The sequence below is a fragment of the Acanthochromis polyacanthus genome, chromosome 7 (genome assembly GCF_021347895.1).
Source record: "Acanthochromis polyacanthus isolate Apoly-LR-REF ecotype Palm Island chromosome 7, KAUST_Apoly_ChrSc, whole genome shotgun sequence".
Lineage (NCBI taxonomy): Eukaryota > Metazoa > Chordata > Actinopteri > Pomacentridae > Acanthochromis > Acanthochromis polyacanthus.
Genome location: NC_067119.1, coordinates 42,300,952 through 42,318,454, shown reverse-complemented (window position 1 = coordinate 42,318,454; position 17,503 = coordinate 42,300,952). Strand labels below are relative to the sequence as shown.

At 44.2% G+C, this 17,503-nt stretch overlaps 1 protein-coding gene across 2 annotated transcripts in view; it reads right to left on the bottom strand.

Annotated features, from left to right (window-relative positions):
• Positions 1–17,503, bottom strand: part of unc5db (unc-5 netrin receptor Db) — a 292,888-nt gene that overhangs the window by 170,759 nt on the left and 104,626 nt on the right. For both annotated transcript variants that reach the window (XM_051951356.1, XM_051951357.1), the window contains exon 2: positions 8,464–8,679. In XM_051951356.1, the coding sequence (XP_051807316.1) occupies positions 8,464–8,679 (216 nt within the window). The remainder of the gene's footprint in view (positions 1–8,463; positions 8,680–17,503) is intronic.

The window sequence follows — 17,503 nt, the reverse complement described above, 5'->3', positions numbered from 1 at the left end:
CTGCTAGCCTAGAAAGCTGCAGACTCAGGAGGAAGTGTATGAAGCATACTACTACTAGGGCTCCAGCAAAGGGCGGGGCATCCTCTCCATATGCGTCGAGTCGACCAGATGAACCAGTTTCTTCCACTGCCGGCCATCTTGTGCCAGCAGCTCTGCATCCTCCACAGCAGCTCCGTGTTGCTGGAGGTCGCCCGCAACGACGTCGAGCCACCGGGTGCGGGGCTTGCCTCGTGGTCGTCTCCAGCCTGCGGCCGTCGGGTCAAACTGGAGAATGGCTCTCGTCGGATGGTCAGGAGGAAGGCGGAGGACATGACTGAACCAGCAGGTGCGGCATTGTTTGGCCAAGCAAGATGCTCTGGGCTGGCGGGTGTGAGCTCTAACCACTGTGGTTTGAAACCTGCTGGTTCCACCTGATGTTTTCGATGGTTCTGAGAACTCTGCTATCAAAGCCATCTATTCTTGCAGCCAGAGTTTCATTTAAGGGCCATGTTTCCGACCCGTAAAGCAGGATGGAGAGTACTGCTGAGTTGTAAATACGGAGCTTCGTTTGGCATGAGACAGTCTGGTGCCGCCAGAGTGGTTTCCAGAGAGACTGCAGAGCTGACAAGCCAGGGCTCTTCTGCGAGTCATCTCTGGTTGTAGGTCCCCGTTGTTTATTACTATGGACCCTAGATACACAAAGTTCTTGACAGGCTCTACGATGTCATTACCAAGCCGCAGAGGAGATGGATCCGGTCCAACACCGACATGCATGAACTTGGTTTTTGTCCAGCTCACTTGGAGGCCAAACCTCTCTGCCTCTTCACTGTATACTGTATGCCCAGAGCATCTCTCAGCTGGCTGTAGGATGTACTGAGCAGGACGGTGTCGTCAGCGTACTCCAGGTCGGTCAGATGGTAGCTGCCGAGGGACACTCCGGGGACCCGCTCACAAACCCAATGATGCAGTTGAAAAGGTCAGGAGCAGCCACGTAGCCCTGCCGAACGCCGCTGGAGATGGGAAACCAGTCTCTGCCGTTAACACAGACACAGCTCTGTGCATTGATGCAAAGCAGCTTAAACAGGGCAACGATCTTAGGTGGTGCTCCGAGGGCCTGTAGGATGCGCCACAGTGAGGTATGGCAGACGGTGTCAAAGGCAGCCTTCAGATCAATGAATCTGATGTACAGGTGAATTCATAGCTCTTCTCTATCACTAAGGTATGAAGCATGGATGTTTTTTTTTTTTGTTTTTGTTCATTCTACCAGTGCTGTTTGGTGAATTTTAAGTTGTAAGTAAAAGGTGTTTAATTTGTTCTTTCTAAAGGTTCCATGGTCTCACTCACTAATTCTTGTAGCAGAATTTCAGATTTACCTCTGGCCTTTTGTTAGCAGGGCAGCTCCATGCTGTAGCCTTGAGGCAGCGCTGGCTCCTGGTACAGTCTCACTCTTATCTGTCAAATCCAATGATTAGCTTCCCTCCTGCTGGATGCTGGATGTTGATGTGGAATATGAAGTGAGCTGGCGAATACCACCAGCTGAACTTCCCCTTGTACTTTTCCTCGGCACACACAACGGCAAACAATTGAAGTTCCAAATTTCATTTTGCTATTATCAAGCTCACAACAATTTCACAGCACAGCAATCACACTATAATGAACTTCCAGAAGCAATTAAAACCTCTTTCCTGTGGAGGGACCTTCATGAATACTAGAAAGACGGCTTTCTCACAGCCTCTAATCATGCAGCCTTCCAGCCGAGGTGTCACATTGGCTTTGTTGTTTGGCACAAATCCCTTCAGGAGGCCTCAGTCAGGTCCTCTAATCAACATGCTACCACCTGACAAAAACTAATGGGACTTAATTGGTATGGCATGCCACTGCTTCCCTCACACTTCCAATCATAACCTCAACCTGAAACACGTACTGCAGCTGGGCATGTGTTGGCAGTAGAGCTTGTCTAAACTATATTCACATGTTATTTTTGGGTTTCCAGCTGCTCTAGCCTGAGGGCCCACAGGTTGAGGACCGAACGTAGACTTAGTTAACACCCGCTTTAACTTCTGAGCATGATAATGGATGTAAACACAGAGTAACTGGGACATAAACCCAGTGAATAAAAACACCTGCAACAAGGAAGTGCAGTTCAGGCTGTCAGAGCGGGATCACAATCACTGCAACACTGTTCACAAATGAATCTGGTTTATTGAGGCTTTTCAAATGCCACTCAATTTTCACTGCATGACATTTAATGTGCCTAATAGGAGGAACAACAGGCCAGTAAACAGGTGCTCTCCTGGTGGATGAAGACAGGGAAAGTCCTGCTTGAGGGCTACTCCAGTGATTCAGAACAGCACTTCTACAAAGCCGAAGGACTCACAAAAGACAAACGGTCAAATCAAGCAGCACAGGGGGAGATTTCCTAACTTTTAAGTAATGTCTAGTATCTATCAAGCAAATTAAAGTCTCTGTTTGCTGGAACTCCTACGTCTTTCTAACAACATGTTCCCAGTTTGAAAATCCATCTTTTTGTTCTAAATGTGTTTTATCTGGTCTGGATAAAACAAGAACAGAGACAGGCAGTTGTTTCACTTTGGTGATATGGAAATGGATAAGTTTCATAAAATGTGACCTCGAGCAGACCGCCATGCTGTTTACAGGTTGTAAACATGGTTTGAAATAAGGTTGGCAGCAGGACAACCTTGTTCCAGAGCAGCTAGCATTAACTGCTTTATGTTCCAGCAGCCTGCTGCTCGCTAACGTTGGTGTTTTACGTCAGGGAAGTCACGGTAGCAGTTACACAGTGGAAGAGCCTGCATTTATTCAAATGAAAACAAAGTAGAATTCACTTTAAATGCTATTTATTAGTGTTGCACAGCTTCTCCAGGCGTTTTTCTGTGTACTAATAAGTGTAATAATATTTGTTATTCACACTTTCCTTTTCTGAAATGAAGCAATTTTTTTTTTTTAAATAGTTGTTTGGGGCTGAGGTAGAGAGTAAAAAAATAGACTGAAGTCATGAATCACCGATAAAAGGAACACGAATAACGGATTAAAATGCTCCTTTACAGTTGTCCAGCTAATATTCTCTCCACCAAGCGATGATAAAACATTATAGCAGAAATCTGTCAGATTTACAAGAGTTTGGAAACCGTTGGCAAGAAGCAAGCAGCAAGAAACAATCTTTCTTGTCTAAATGGAAGGCTTTGTTGGCCCATCCATCCACCCAAACATCCTCCCTGAGAGGGTTGGTGCTGTCACAACTACTATTGTTTAAAACATGTGAGGAGAAATGGCTGCTGCTGTTTCTCTTTATCTGGTACCTGCTCAGAATGGATTTAAAGCCCCGAAAACTGTCTCAGGTCTTTCTTAGCTTCTTAACATCCCACATAAAATAAGATCATTTAACAAAAATTAACAAATTTCCATGGACCAATCAGAGTTTATCAGCAACTGAAACAATAAGCCTGTTATAATTAAAGGTTGTTTCCTCCCAGGTTTAGCTGAGGTTGTTGTTTATTTAGCGTTAGAAGGAAATATGTACATTTAGGAAGCAAGTTTTCAGATTACAACATGAGTGCACATGGGCAAATCATTTAGAGTACGACCAAAGTGGACTTTTGACTTGCCAACCTTCTATTTCCATGCCAAATTAAAGTTATTTCGCTGTTTCCATGAAAAATGTAATGGGAGTCAGTGCTTTCCACCCACACTAATGTGATTCTGTCAGGGTACGCTGTGTACGGCCGGGCGACCCACGGCATCGACTCCATGACCTCTGAGGAAGCAGTTCGTAAATGAAATATTAATTCCAAAGTGTTATTTAACAACTGAATAATCAAATGTGCAACAAACTTGCAGTTTTACCACCAACTTTCATTTTAGCTGCAGCCGGGGGAAGTGCTGGCGTTCCACTATTTCAGAGTGTGTGATCAGAACGGGAGCATTAGAAACCCATCCTCTCCTTTTCTGGGACTGACGACTCGTGAAACCAGCTGAAATTGTGCTGATGTGATGCAGTATATAAACTCCTCCATCTAGCCCTGCAAGGAGCTTAAAATCAGCACATACTGCACATATTCCTTGACCCAGCTATGATGACTGAAGCTGCTCTGCCTTTGTTGGCTTTTAGGCTTAAACCATCTGAGGCCACACTGATATTCCTCCTGACGGTCGGACTAAGTGGTGGCAGTCGGGACCTGAAGCGCCTCCATGCAGACAGAAACGCTTCGTAAATGCATCATCTGTTCTGTGTTTTCAGTGAGAGAAGAAAACCTCCTCAGCAAACAGAGTGACAGACGTTGGCCTTCATCGAGGTCTTTGTTGTAAAGTTTGATATATTTTGCTGGTAAATAAAAATGTAATTTCCCACTTTGTCAGGGAAACCCTCCACTTATAGCAAAAACTGTGTTTTAATTCTATTAATAACTTCTCACCAGATAGCAAACAACAAACAAACAATTATTAAACTAAATTTAGCAATTGTGAATAAAATGGTGAAACATCAGCAGCGCTATTTTGACTGATGAGCTAGTATTGATTTTAAAATGTTCAAAAATGGACCTTTCTGAACTTAAATTTAAAGGAAAAACCAACATAAAGTGTCTCAGTAAGATGTAGACCCTCAGCATGGATTCTACCGTTCCTCCAAAAGAAATTCCCTCATTTGGGGTTTTGAGATGGTGGTGAAGAGTTCTTTTCAGTTAAAAGCTCCTTCAGATTTTGAGTTGGACTGAGATCTGGTGACTTATAGATGGAGGCATTCCCACAACGAAGATCCCATCAGGATACAAATGTTTCATCACTGGACAAACGTGATCAGCAGAACATCTGCACTGATTCACAGCGACTCTTTACTTTAAGTGACCTGAACCATGGCAGCCCCACAGAGGAACAGAACCACCACAAAAACCTATTTTAGAGCTCCTTTAGACTTTTAATAATTAGGAGCTGCACTTCCTCAGATGCTACAGACTACTAAACAAGATGTTCCACCATTACTCTTCCAAGGAGCATGGCATTGGTCTGTCTGTCTGTCCGTCCGTCCGTCCGTCCGTCCGTCCGTCCGTCCGTCCGTCCGTCTGTCAGCCACATTACTCAAAAACGAACAGATTTGGATGAAATTTCCATGGAAGGTCAGAAATGACTCAAGGACCAGGTGATCAGATTTTGGCAGTGATGCAGCTTATAGTGTGGATCCATGGATTAGTTAAAGATTTCAGCCGTCAGAAATGACACAACAACTGAGCAGCCTTGGAGGAGGACTGCGCTCTGAGTGCTTTTCTAGTTTAGTTTTGTTGTCATCATAAAAAACAGATTGTCAAAGAGTTTCTGCCATAATTATTGTTGATGAAATTACTAGTCCTATTATGTAAGGTTGAAAACATTTTATCCACAATACCTTTTTTAATTCCTGGATCAAAATTCATTCTTCCCCTGACTTATGCCGGTCAGTTCAGAGCTTCACCTGCTGACATCTGGTTGTGTTTCTCCATTGATTGTTTTTGCAGTAAAGCTGATAAAGAAGCTGGGATTTGTGACTTTTTAGGAGAATCTCTGAGCCTGGTTACACAACACTTTAGGATGAAACTCAAAGGTTTTGTTGACTTGTGGCCTCCTGTTTAAATGGAAACAGTGTTTTAGATGACTTAAAATGGAAACTTTTGAATATGTCCTCTAGAGTGGATTTTTTCTCAAACACAACGCCATCGCCGTGGTAACGAGTAGCCAGAGTGGTAACGAGTAGCCAGAGTTTTCAGTTGCTCAGTTTTCGCTGACATCATTCTCTGCTTTGTGAATTACACTTTTCTTCTCGTTGCCATGACGAACCGGACGACACCAGGAACAGTGGTGGACGATCATGTTGGGCTTGTGCTGCTGAGTCGACTGAATTGACTGAATCTCCTTCTGCAAGATATGCATTTATTGCAGCATTACTGCAATTGCACAAAGTTAAGACTACCGGCCTGACACACACACTACAGCAGTTTCAGTCCCTCCAGCGTTCCCATGGAAACGCAGACTTTTGTTGCCATGTAAACCCAACAAGGCAAAGGAAATGTTTTAGTGTTCTCAGGTGAAAGGTCGTCGGGTAAACAGGGCCTCAGTTTAACCAACTGTAGACATCTGATTCCCATCATAGCAGCAATATGTTGTCATATAGGTATTCTTTAAGTGTATTATTAAATCATTGAGCAGTTATTGAATGTCACTGAAAACCTGTTCAGCCTGTTGCTGTGAGTGATGATGTCCTTTTTGTGTTGTTGTAGGTGTGGTTCAGCTGGAAAAAGATGAAGTTAGTGGATTTAAATCCAGATGTGTGATGCTTAGCAGATAGTTTACTTCTGATGGTCAATCACACCTCATGAAGTTCTTCAGGATTCTTTATCTGAACTCTGAGTGTTGAGCATTTAATGAAGAATATTTTATTTAACAAGTGTTTACATTTCACATCCATGTTTTCAGTAGACTTTAGAGACATAGAGATAAAAGAGGACTCTAGATGACAGCTGACTGCATCTTTCCCTCTCTGCATAATGTTTTATTTTAATCTGTTTTAACTTTATAAGCCCCAGGATGCTGTCAGGGTTATTTCATTACTTCTACTTTTAAAATGTAATCTTGATCATTATGAGGACTAGCTGTACATGCTGCACAACAGACTAGTCTGTTCAGTTCTTCCATAATTTGATCTGCAGATTATTTTACATGTACCTTTATATCAAGGGGAAAATCTAATTTTAAAATAAAGTTTTTACACGTATCTCACTGTATAATTCTGGCAGTAAAGACGTCTTTTCATAGATAGAGGAGATTGTCTAAAATCAGTATCAGAACCATGATGATGGGTAAGTATGGCAGAGAAATCAATAACAGCGAGTATTATGGGATGGCTGTTTGTCGTTGGGATGTTCATTATGGGGAGCTGTAGACCTTCATTATGAAACTGCAATGAGTTATTCATCTGAGAAGCACAGGCATGAAAATGCATGCAGAAATTTGTAGAGATTTTTCTTTTCTTTTGCAGAAGTTTTCAGAACATGATCGCTTTAGTGCGGAAAAGTTCTAACAATTCTAAAGTTCTGTAAACATATCTAGATACTAACACATGTATGTAAGGAGTAACTCAGAGCAGAGTAATGAGTGAGGAAACACCTGCACCTGGCTGGAAGGATTGATGGTAACTTCTGATGTAAATTAAACCTGTTTTTTTCCAGCTATGCTTCATCACACAGAAAGTAGCTAGAACTGCTGGAAAGGTCAAGTCATGCGGTTTCATTTGACACTTTGCTGCAATAAACACTCCAAAAACAATTCGACCGAGAAGAAGGGATGTGATTTTTGGACGGGTCTGACGACCTCTAAGCTTTAATTAATCTGTTTGTTTTATAGGCCTTGCTGGAATTTGAAATGTTCACTGTGGAGTTCCTGAATTCCACTTTCTATCTGTGCATCCACATTTAGTTGTTCTTGTTCTGGAGTAGACTTCAGGACTAGTAACTTCCTGCCGTGGTTTCACCCAGTCTCTCTGATCTTCAAGTGGTGACCATAAAACGCAGCGACGTGCCGATAAAGAGAGCAGAGAAGCACACTTCAGGCTTTTAAACACGTTCGCCGAAGGTCTTTTTTTAAGCTGGAGTTCTATGGATAAGAGACACTTGTTCTGAAAGACAACAGTTCTTCTTATGACCCCCAGACCATGGTGAAGTTTGAAACACTCCAGATAAACTGACATTTTTACTTCCACTGAATCAAGACTGAATTAGAGACTAAATAGCAGTTAAAACAACAAATCAGTTACGATATTGAGGTTGTTCTGAAAGTTCTAAACTGCACATCTACCACACTGATGCAACAGAAATGAAGCAAAATAACACAATCCTGTTTAATCACACGCTTCACAGCAACCTTCCAACAATGACTGTCTTTTGGGTTTTAATTCCTGGCTTTGCAGATGTTTAATGCTGAAGTAAAAAGTTTTTTGAAGGTCGAAGGACAATTGAGAGATGGCCGCCATCTCTCAATTGTCCTTCGACCTTCAAAAAATTCCTGGATCCAGACGGTGATTCGGATCACCTCCAAAATCTAATCGATTGTTACTCTTGCTCTTCCGGACGTCCTGTAAAAATTTGGTGAAAATCCGTCCATGACTTTTTGAGTTATGCTGTTAACAGACAAACAGACACACACACACACACACACACACACACACACACACACACACACACACACACACACACACACACACACACACACACACACACACACACACACACACACAGACGGACAGACAAACAAACTCCGGTGATTACATAACCTCCTGGCGGAGGTAAAGATAGACACCATGTGTTGTTTACAACAGCAGCTTTACTTTCTGGTTGACAGAGGTGCTCACACTGAATGTGTTGGATTCTCTAAAAGGTACACTGACTTGTGTTCCACATAACCCAAAGGCTTCTCATGCTGGGGGAAAAACTGGAAACCTACCAGTGTTGAGGTCTTTGTACTCCTGGGAAAAGTGCTCGTTCTGGTGCACCCATTCCCCGTTGCATTTGAAGAAGATCTGTAAGGCGGGTGCAGCTCGACAGCGCAGCTTGATCGGGTTGCTTTTGACGATGTAGGCGTCCTCAGGCTCCTGGATGAAGTGCGGCAGGGTGCCCTGCACCGAGGGCAGGGCGTCCGGCTGAGCGTCACCTGTGGCGCCTGCAAGACAACATGTCAGTTAGCATCTGAGTCATTCCATCACATCACATGTTAGAAAAACAACTCTGAAAGGAACAAGAAGTGGTGCGGCAGGAACAAAAACAAAGTTGTTTTCAGTTGGAATGCACAATTTAGCATCGGACTGCATTTTGTTTCACTAACAATAGTATAACAGCAACTGCTTGAACATTTCAGAAGATTGCTCGGTGGACGGTGTTTTCAATTCCCTATTCATCAGAGGCTAACACAGTGCAGAAAGGGAAAGTGTACACAGAGCACAACTCATCCGTTTGAGCAAAGCTGTTCTCCTCAGAGCAATTTGCAGATGAATGAAATCAGAGCGGAACAAGTGGAGAGGAATTAGGGGGGACTGATTACCCAAATTGTGGCTGTGGAGTCTGAATACATCTTATCTCAGCCACAAGGCCTGCATTTTGGTCGACACAAAAACAGCCTTTGTGCAGGCAGCAACGTGTCAGCATCTTTAACGGCAGGTTACCCCCTTTTTTCCTTTCAGTTTGGCGAGCGCCCGGCCCAGTTCAGACTATTGTTCGTTGTGGCAGCTCATCGATCTAAGCGCAGTTTTGGAAACACGGATCTTTAAGATAGCGGGAGCGTGACTTGGTCTATTTTTTCGGTCTGAAGCTAGGTCTCGGCCTCACATGGTGTCCTGTCCTCGTCTCCTGTGGGTAAAGCACAGAGTGCTCTGTGGGCTGCAACAATAAGGAACAGGATGTTTGTGCTCCTGCCATCCCCGGGATCCTTCTCAGAATTACACCTCAATCCCATCAAGGCAGCTCCAGCTAAGCTATTCAGTGCCGTAAAAGCCCATGAAAGCTATTATGCTCCCACCATCAAATCCAATTCTGTCCCTTGAAATCGAATCAGCCGTCTCCCCTCCTCTCTCAATCAATGTTGTCCTTGTTAAATGGGTAAATGAATGGATGCAGGTGTGAAGAGGGGCCACACATAAAACAAACAGGCAGGGAGGTAAATGAATGGAAATGATATGCGGACATTAGCAGCTATAGAACAGGTGGATGCCTCTATCACTGCTACCACGTGTACCGCCTTCAACCACTCAAACCACCATCATAACCTGTTTCCTTTGTGTTCACAGGCCTCTGAAAGGCAGCATGGTGGGTTACACAACACACTGATGTAATGTAATGTGTTAGTTCAGAGCACTCTATGCTGTAATCACAGGAAGCGACATGAAAAGCAGTAATGCATGTGAACACATTATTCAGACATGAATGGATCACAGGAGGTCATTTATGATATCAATAAAAAATAACAGTGGCAGTCCTGGGTGATAAAACCATCAGTGAGACACTCAACAGCAAAAGATAAAAAATAATTAACATACAAATTTTACAAATAATAATAATAAAATGATTAACTAGAAAAGCACTCAGAGAGCAGTCCTCCTCCAAGGCTGCTCAGTCCTTGGATCATTTCTGATGTATAAGTCCTGATAAGTCCTCAGAGGTGGATTTGTAGTAGGATCACAGTCAGCTGATGTAGTGTTCACTGGTTGTCATGGTTACAGTGACACCGTGCCGATATCTCACAATGATACAGAAATCTTTAACTAATCCATGGATCCAGACTATAAGCTGCATCACTGCCAGAATCTGATCACTTGGTCCTTGTTTCATTTCTGACCTTCACTGAAATTTCATCCAAACCCGTTGGTCTGTTTTTAAGCATTGATGACAGACAGACAGACAGACAATCCAATGACAATTGTCACAGAACTCTGCAAATGCAAATAAATTAGGATAAGGTCTAGGAAAAACGAAAAATGACAAAGCTTACCAAAGGATTTATTCCTTTACTGAATAATGAGCAGAGACTGTAGATTATAGATATTAATAGAGCGTTTATTGTTGTTATTATTATTATTATTATTATTATTATTATTATTATGATCCGTCCTTTAACCTGCTCTGGACTCATCCTTCTATAGAAGGAACACTGAAACACTGTGTGCTGCTGCTCCAGATGTTGTTTTTCAAAGAGACTGCATTTCACCAACAGAAGCCGTTTCATGAAGTAAATCCAGTCTGTGAGAGGTGATGATTGTCTTTATTGGGAGTTATTTTTTTTAAACTGAAGGAAGACCGAACCCCATCTGTAGCTGGGAAATAGACATGGACCATCTGCTCTTACAGGAGGACTTTTGATGTCAGATGATGTTTGTGGAAGTTCTAAATATACACACACACACACATATATATATATATATATATATATATATATATATATGTGTATAAACATGACAAAGTTTTACATTTGAATTTACAACGTGATAATGGTTTCAATCTGTTTCTCATATTCTTTAGTCATGTATCCATTCACAGCCCAGTGGTCACGCATTTCTAAGTACCTTTTCTCTCATTTTTCTACATAAATACTTCAAAGCAGCTCTACTCCTTCTGCTTCATACACAGCTCTCAGTTAAAGAAGAAAAATCATGCAGATTTCAAGCTCTGTTAAAGCTTCTGACTATTTATTCCACATTAACCATTTAAACTCTGGGTATTTTGAGGGTTTTTACACCTCTTTCACTGTGAGGCTTTAATCGTTATAAAGACAACTCTTCTATTCTGAGGCTTATTTTTCTGAACAGTCAGATCAGTCCAGGTCTTCACCAACACCTGCAGTTTGACATCAGGATTCACATCAAGGAAACATGAATGAGGATTTATTTTTCTTTTTAGATGGCATCTTTTTATCGCTGCATTGGAGAGACTGTACAGATAATAACACGTATGGACAGTGATGAGCTCATGATTAATGGAACAGGACTAATGGGAGAGGGACAAAGTGCTGTGTGTAACTTTGACTGAATTTGATGTAAATTCAAAATGATTTTATCTTGTTGCTGTACTGACAACAAGCTGGCATTGTTGGAAATGTCAAGTGGTGCAGTTTAATTTGCTGTGTGCTCCTCCTCCCTTCCAGAGGAGAACGGCTGAATGCGGGTAGAAAGTTCGGCTCTGCTTTAAAATGAGGGGAGGAAGACTGGAAGGCGTTCTCAGACTTCACAGTGACTGGTAATGAGAGGGTCCGTTCTGTTGCTGTCGGAGTTCACGGCGGTTCAACTTGTTTAACTTTCTGCCGCAGCTGTGTAACCATGGCAACCAGAGCGGCCCCAGCGACAGGAGGGATGCTGTAGGTGTTTCACAGGTACCCAACAGAACACCACCTCAAAACAAAACGGCACACCAATACTGGTGGCCGTAACATGGACCGTCCAAACGACACCCGTCAGCAGCAGAAAACAGATCAGCGAGGAGAAACACATCAGCTCAGACTCAGTTATCAGCTCTGAGATAACGAATGATGTGATTCTAATTGGCAGAACTTGCTGTGGCCTATTTGAGCTCCATCCTCACGGTGGCTGTGATGAGATGGTGCTGCTGGTTAGCGGTTAGCGGTTAGCTGCAGTCAGTGGTGGAATCCTGCTGCTGTGGATGGTAAAGAGAGATCTGAACCTCTTTCTATCAGAGTCATGAGGGGAAAACAGCTCTGTATACAAATGGATTAATAAGCTCAGGAGTGTCCAACATGAGGCCCGTGGTCCAAAAGTGGTTCTCCAGAGGGTCCAATCCGGCCCTCAAAGTTTAAAAATTACAGAGAAGACATTAACTGCAGATTGTAAATTAGTAAAAGTATAAATTTAAAATCATTTCTAGACCATGACAAGTTGTTTGGATCATAAAGTAAAACACTGGATTGTTCTTTGTTGTTTTGTTGTTTGGTGCTTTGCTGTAGTCATTGTTGTGTGGATTGTTTTTGACCTTTTTTGTTCATGTTTTTTTGTCTTGTTTGTGTGCTTTTGTCCCTGTTTGGTTTTGTTTCATGTCGTTCGTCTCATTTTTTGTCATTTTGTTTCTCGCTTTTGCTGTTTCATTTTTGCAGTATTTTTTTCGTTTTTGTCGTTTTGTTTCTCATTACTGTTGTTTTGTGTTCCTTTTTGTCTCACTTGTTTTTTGTCTTATTTTTTATCACTTTTTTGTTTTGTTTTGTGTCATATTTCTCTTTTTTTGTCATTTTGTTTATTGCTTTTGTTATTTCATTTTTGTAATATTTTCTCTGGTTTTTGTTGTTTTTTTGTCTTTTTAAAAGTAAAATCCTCCATGGTTCAGGTCCAGGTGACTAAATGTTGTGTTCCTTTGTAGACACTCTGTGATCTGGAAGTTGTAATGAGGAAATGATAAACTGAGGATGAATGTTGATGAAACTAAACTTATTCTTCTTCAGAAATGTCTGGTTGTTCATGACGTTTTGTAGAAAATATTTCCTTAAATGTGAACAATTTCAGAATGTACATTTTTGCTCTAAACCAAAGGAACCATTATTAGTTGTGGTTATTTATAGGTTATTATGTGGTTTTACTGGTCTGGTCTACTGGAGATCAGACTGGACTGAATGTGGAACCTGGACTAGAATCAGTTTGAATCCTCTGGTCTAAGGGAACAGATTCATTCACTGCCAGTTTATAAATGTCAAGAAGACTAGAGGTCTGAATTCACGCTCATCTCTTCTAGTTTTAGGTACATCACAGTAGTGAATAGTGCAGAACCACGACTCCACCACCTTTAGTCAGGCTGTTAACAGCTTCCTGAGCTCAGTAGAAGGTGGATGAGAATGATCTGAAGTGATAACAGCTGCTAAATGAGATGATAATAAATGAAGCTGCATGGACTCCATCCATCCACCCATCCACCCACCCATCCACCCACATACCCACCCACCCATATACCCACCCATCCACCCACCCATATACCCACCCATATACCCACCCATATACCCACCCACCCATATACCCACCCATATACCCACTCACCCACCCATATACCCACCCACCCACATACCCACCCATCCACCCACCCATATACCCACCCACCCATATACCCACCCATCCACCCACCCATATACCCACCCACCCATCCACCCACCCATATACCCACCCATCCACCCACCCATATACCCACCCATATACCCACCCATATACCCACCCACCCATATACCCACCCATCCACCCACCCATATACCCACCCATATACCCACCCATATACCCACCCACCCATATACCCACCCATCCATCCACCCACCCATATACCCACCCATCCACCCACCCATCCACCCACCCATATACCCACCCATCCACCCACCCATATACCCACCCACCCATATACCCACCCATCCACCCACCCATATACCCACCCACCCATCCACCCACCCATATACCCACCCACCCATCCACCCACCCATATACCCACCCATATACCCACCCACCCATCCACCCACCCATATACCCACCCACCCATCCACCCACCCATATACCCACCCATCCACCCACCCATCCACCCACCCATATACCCACCCATCCACCCACCCATATACCCACCCACCCATATACCCACCCAATCCACCCACCCATATACCCACCCACCCATATACCCACCCATCCACCCACCCATATACCCACCCACCCATATACCCACCCATATACCCACTCACCCACCCATATACCCACCCACCCACATACCCACCCACCCACCCATATACCCACCCACATACCCACCCATATACCTACCCACCCACATACCCACCCATCCACATACCCACCCACCCACATACCCACCCATCCACCCACCCATATACCCACCCACCCATCCACCCACCCATATACCCACCCATCCACCCACCCATATACCCACCCATATACCCACCCATATACCCACCCACCCATATACCCACCCATCCACCCACCCATATACCCACCCATATACCCACCCACCCATATACCCACCCATCCACCCACCCATATACCCACCCACCCATCCACCCACCCATATACCCACCCATCCACCCACCCATCCACCCACCCATATACCCACCCATCCACCCACCCATATACCCACCCACCCATATACCCACCCATCCACCCACCCATATACCCACCCACCCATCCACCCACCCATATACCCACCCATCCACCCACCCATATACCCACCCATCCACCCACCCATATACCCACCCACCCATATACCCACCCATATACCCACCCATATACCCACTCACCCACCCATATACCCACCCACCCACCCACCCATATACCCACCCACCCATATACCCACCCATCCACCCACCCATATACCCACCCACCCATATACCCACCCATCCACCCACCCATATACCCACCCATCCACCCACCCATATACCCACCCACCCATATACCCACCCATATACCCACTCACCCACCCATATACCCACCCACCCACATACCCACCCACCCACCCATATACCCACCCACATACCCACCCATATACCTACCCACCCACATACCCACCCATCCACATACCCACCCACCCACATACCCACCCATCCACCCACCCATATACCCACCCACCCATCCACCCACCCATATACCCACCCATCCACCCACCCATATACCCACCCATATACCCACCCATATACCCACCCACCCATATACCCACCCATCCACCCACCCATATACCCACCCATATACCCACCCATATACCCACCCACCCATATACCCACCCATCCACCCACCCATATACCCACCCACCCATCCACCCACCCATATACCCACCCATCCACCCACCCATCCACCCACCCATATACCCACCCATCCACCCACCCATATACCCACCCACCCATCCACCCACCCATATACCCACCCATCCACCCACCCATATACCCACCCATCCACCCACCCATATACCCACCCACCCATATACCCACCCATATACCCACTCACCCACCCATATACCCACCCACCCACATACCCACCCATCCACATACCCACCCACCCACATACCCACCCACCCACCCATATACCCACCCACATACCCACCCACATACCCACCCATCCACATACCCACCCACCCACATACCCACCCACCCACCCACATACCCACCCACATACCCACCCATATACCCACCCATCCACCCACCCATCCAAAACATTTGAATAATCTATTTATTTTTTACAAAAAAGGCAAAGTTTCTGTTGCTGAGTGCACATTAAAGAGAAAGCACAGCAGTCCCTCCATGACTGCTCATCATGCAGTGTCTTTTAACTGCACATATTAACATTAGACTATTTTAGCAGCTACGGCTCTGTACGCGTATTTAAATGTTGCTAGATAAATAAATAAGTAGAGCTTACAAGTAGTGCGGTTAAATAATGGCTACTGTTAACCTTAATGACAAAACAATGAGCATTAAATCTACTTTGAAACAACCCGGTGACGAGGGAGGAGGATCATTTAGGAAGCTGATTACGGCAGCAGCCAGAAAACACTCACAGCACAACACCCCTTCACTTTATAATCTCATTTTACAGGGTGTTATGACTTAAACTGAAATATTACAGAATCTTCAGTGGATAATTATGAACCACCAAAACAGCACCATGAATGAGTCAGACATTACCGGGGGTCAGGTTAAGACGAGGGTCACTTTATTAGGTCCTTTTTTCAGCCGATTAGAGCTACAGATCAGGGAGAGATTAAGAGAAGTCTGAATAAACACATGGCGACACATACAGTAATAAATGCACAGGATCCATACAGAGCAGTAGAGAAAGAACAAAAACAGAACATTTATTGTGAAAATGAAAATGTTTTTTAGTTCCGTGAGCTTCGTTCAGCTTTTTGCTCACTACATGTTCTGTAACAGTTTCCTTTATTATTAATAATTGGTGTGACAATCGGTGTCTGTCTGTCTGTCTGTTAGCAGCATTACTAAAAAACAGACTAAGGGAATTGGATGAAATTTTCAGGGAAGGACAGAAATTATACAAGGACCAAGTGATCAGATTCTGACAGTGATGCAGCTTATATTCTGGATTGGTTAAAGATTTCTGTATCATTGATAGATAGCAGCACGGCATCACTGTAACCATGACAACCAGTGAACACTACATCAGCTGATTGTGATCCTACTACAAATCCACCTCTGAGGACTTATCAGGACTTATCCATCAGAAATGATCCAAGGAACAACTGTGTCACGATTCCCCAGTGCCAGCGCTGATTGAGCTGATCAGGAGCAGCTGGGAGGAAAGACAGCTGTGTTCAATGAGCTTTCAATCAGCTCAGCATAAAAGCCTGGCTCTCCTCTGCTTCCTTTACTGGATCATTGCTACACCTACCCTCTGCACTCTGGATGCTACAACCTGCACGCACGGCATTACATGGACTCTGTTTATTCTGGATACTCTGCTCACACCGTCTTCCTCCCTCTCATCGGAACTCCTCACTCCACGTTGCACCCTTCCTCTGTTGGTTCTCAGTCTGCCTTCCTCTGTCCTTGCCATATCCACCATCAGCTCCCTCAGTTCAGCCCTCCACCTCTTCCTCCGCTCCCATGGACAGCTGTGAGTCTTCTCTCTCCACTCTTAGTTTAGTTTTGTTTAGATCTAATCGCGGCATCTTGCCGTCGCCCTGAGTTCAGTTTTATTTTCTCCCATTCTGCCTTCCCCGTGCCTCCGTTCTCCTCTCTCCATTCTTAGTTTAGTTTTGTTTAGATTTAATCACGGCACTTGTCCGTCATCCTAAGTTCAGTTTTAGCTAACCCATTCTGTCCTCCCGAGCCCCCTGTGAGTATCTGCTGTTTTATCATGTTTAAATAATAAATCATTATTATTTCACTCGTCTGCCTGTTCGCCTGCTGCTTGGGTTCAACAGTCTGATTTGTGACAAATTGATTAAACTGTGGGGGTGTTTCTGAGTCCCATCAATTCCCGCCTCCCGCTACATATTTAGCTCACGTTAGTCGG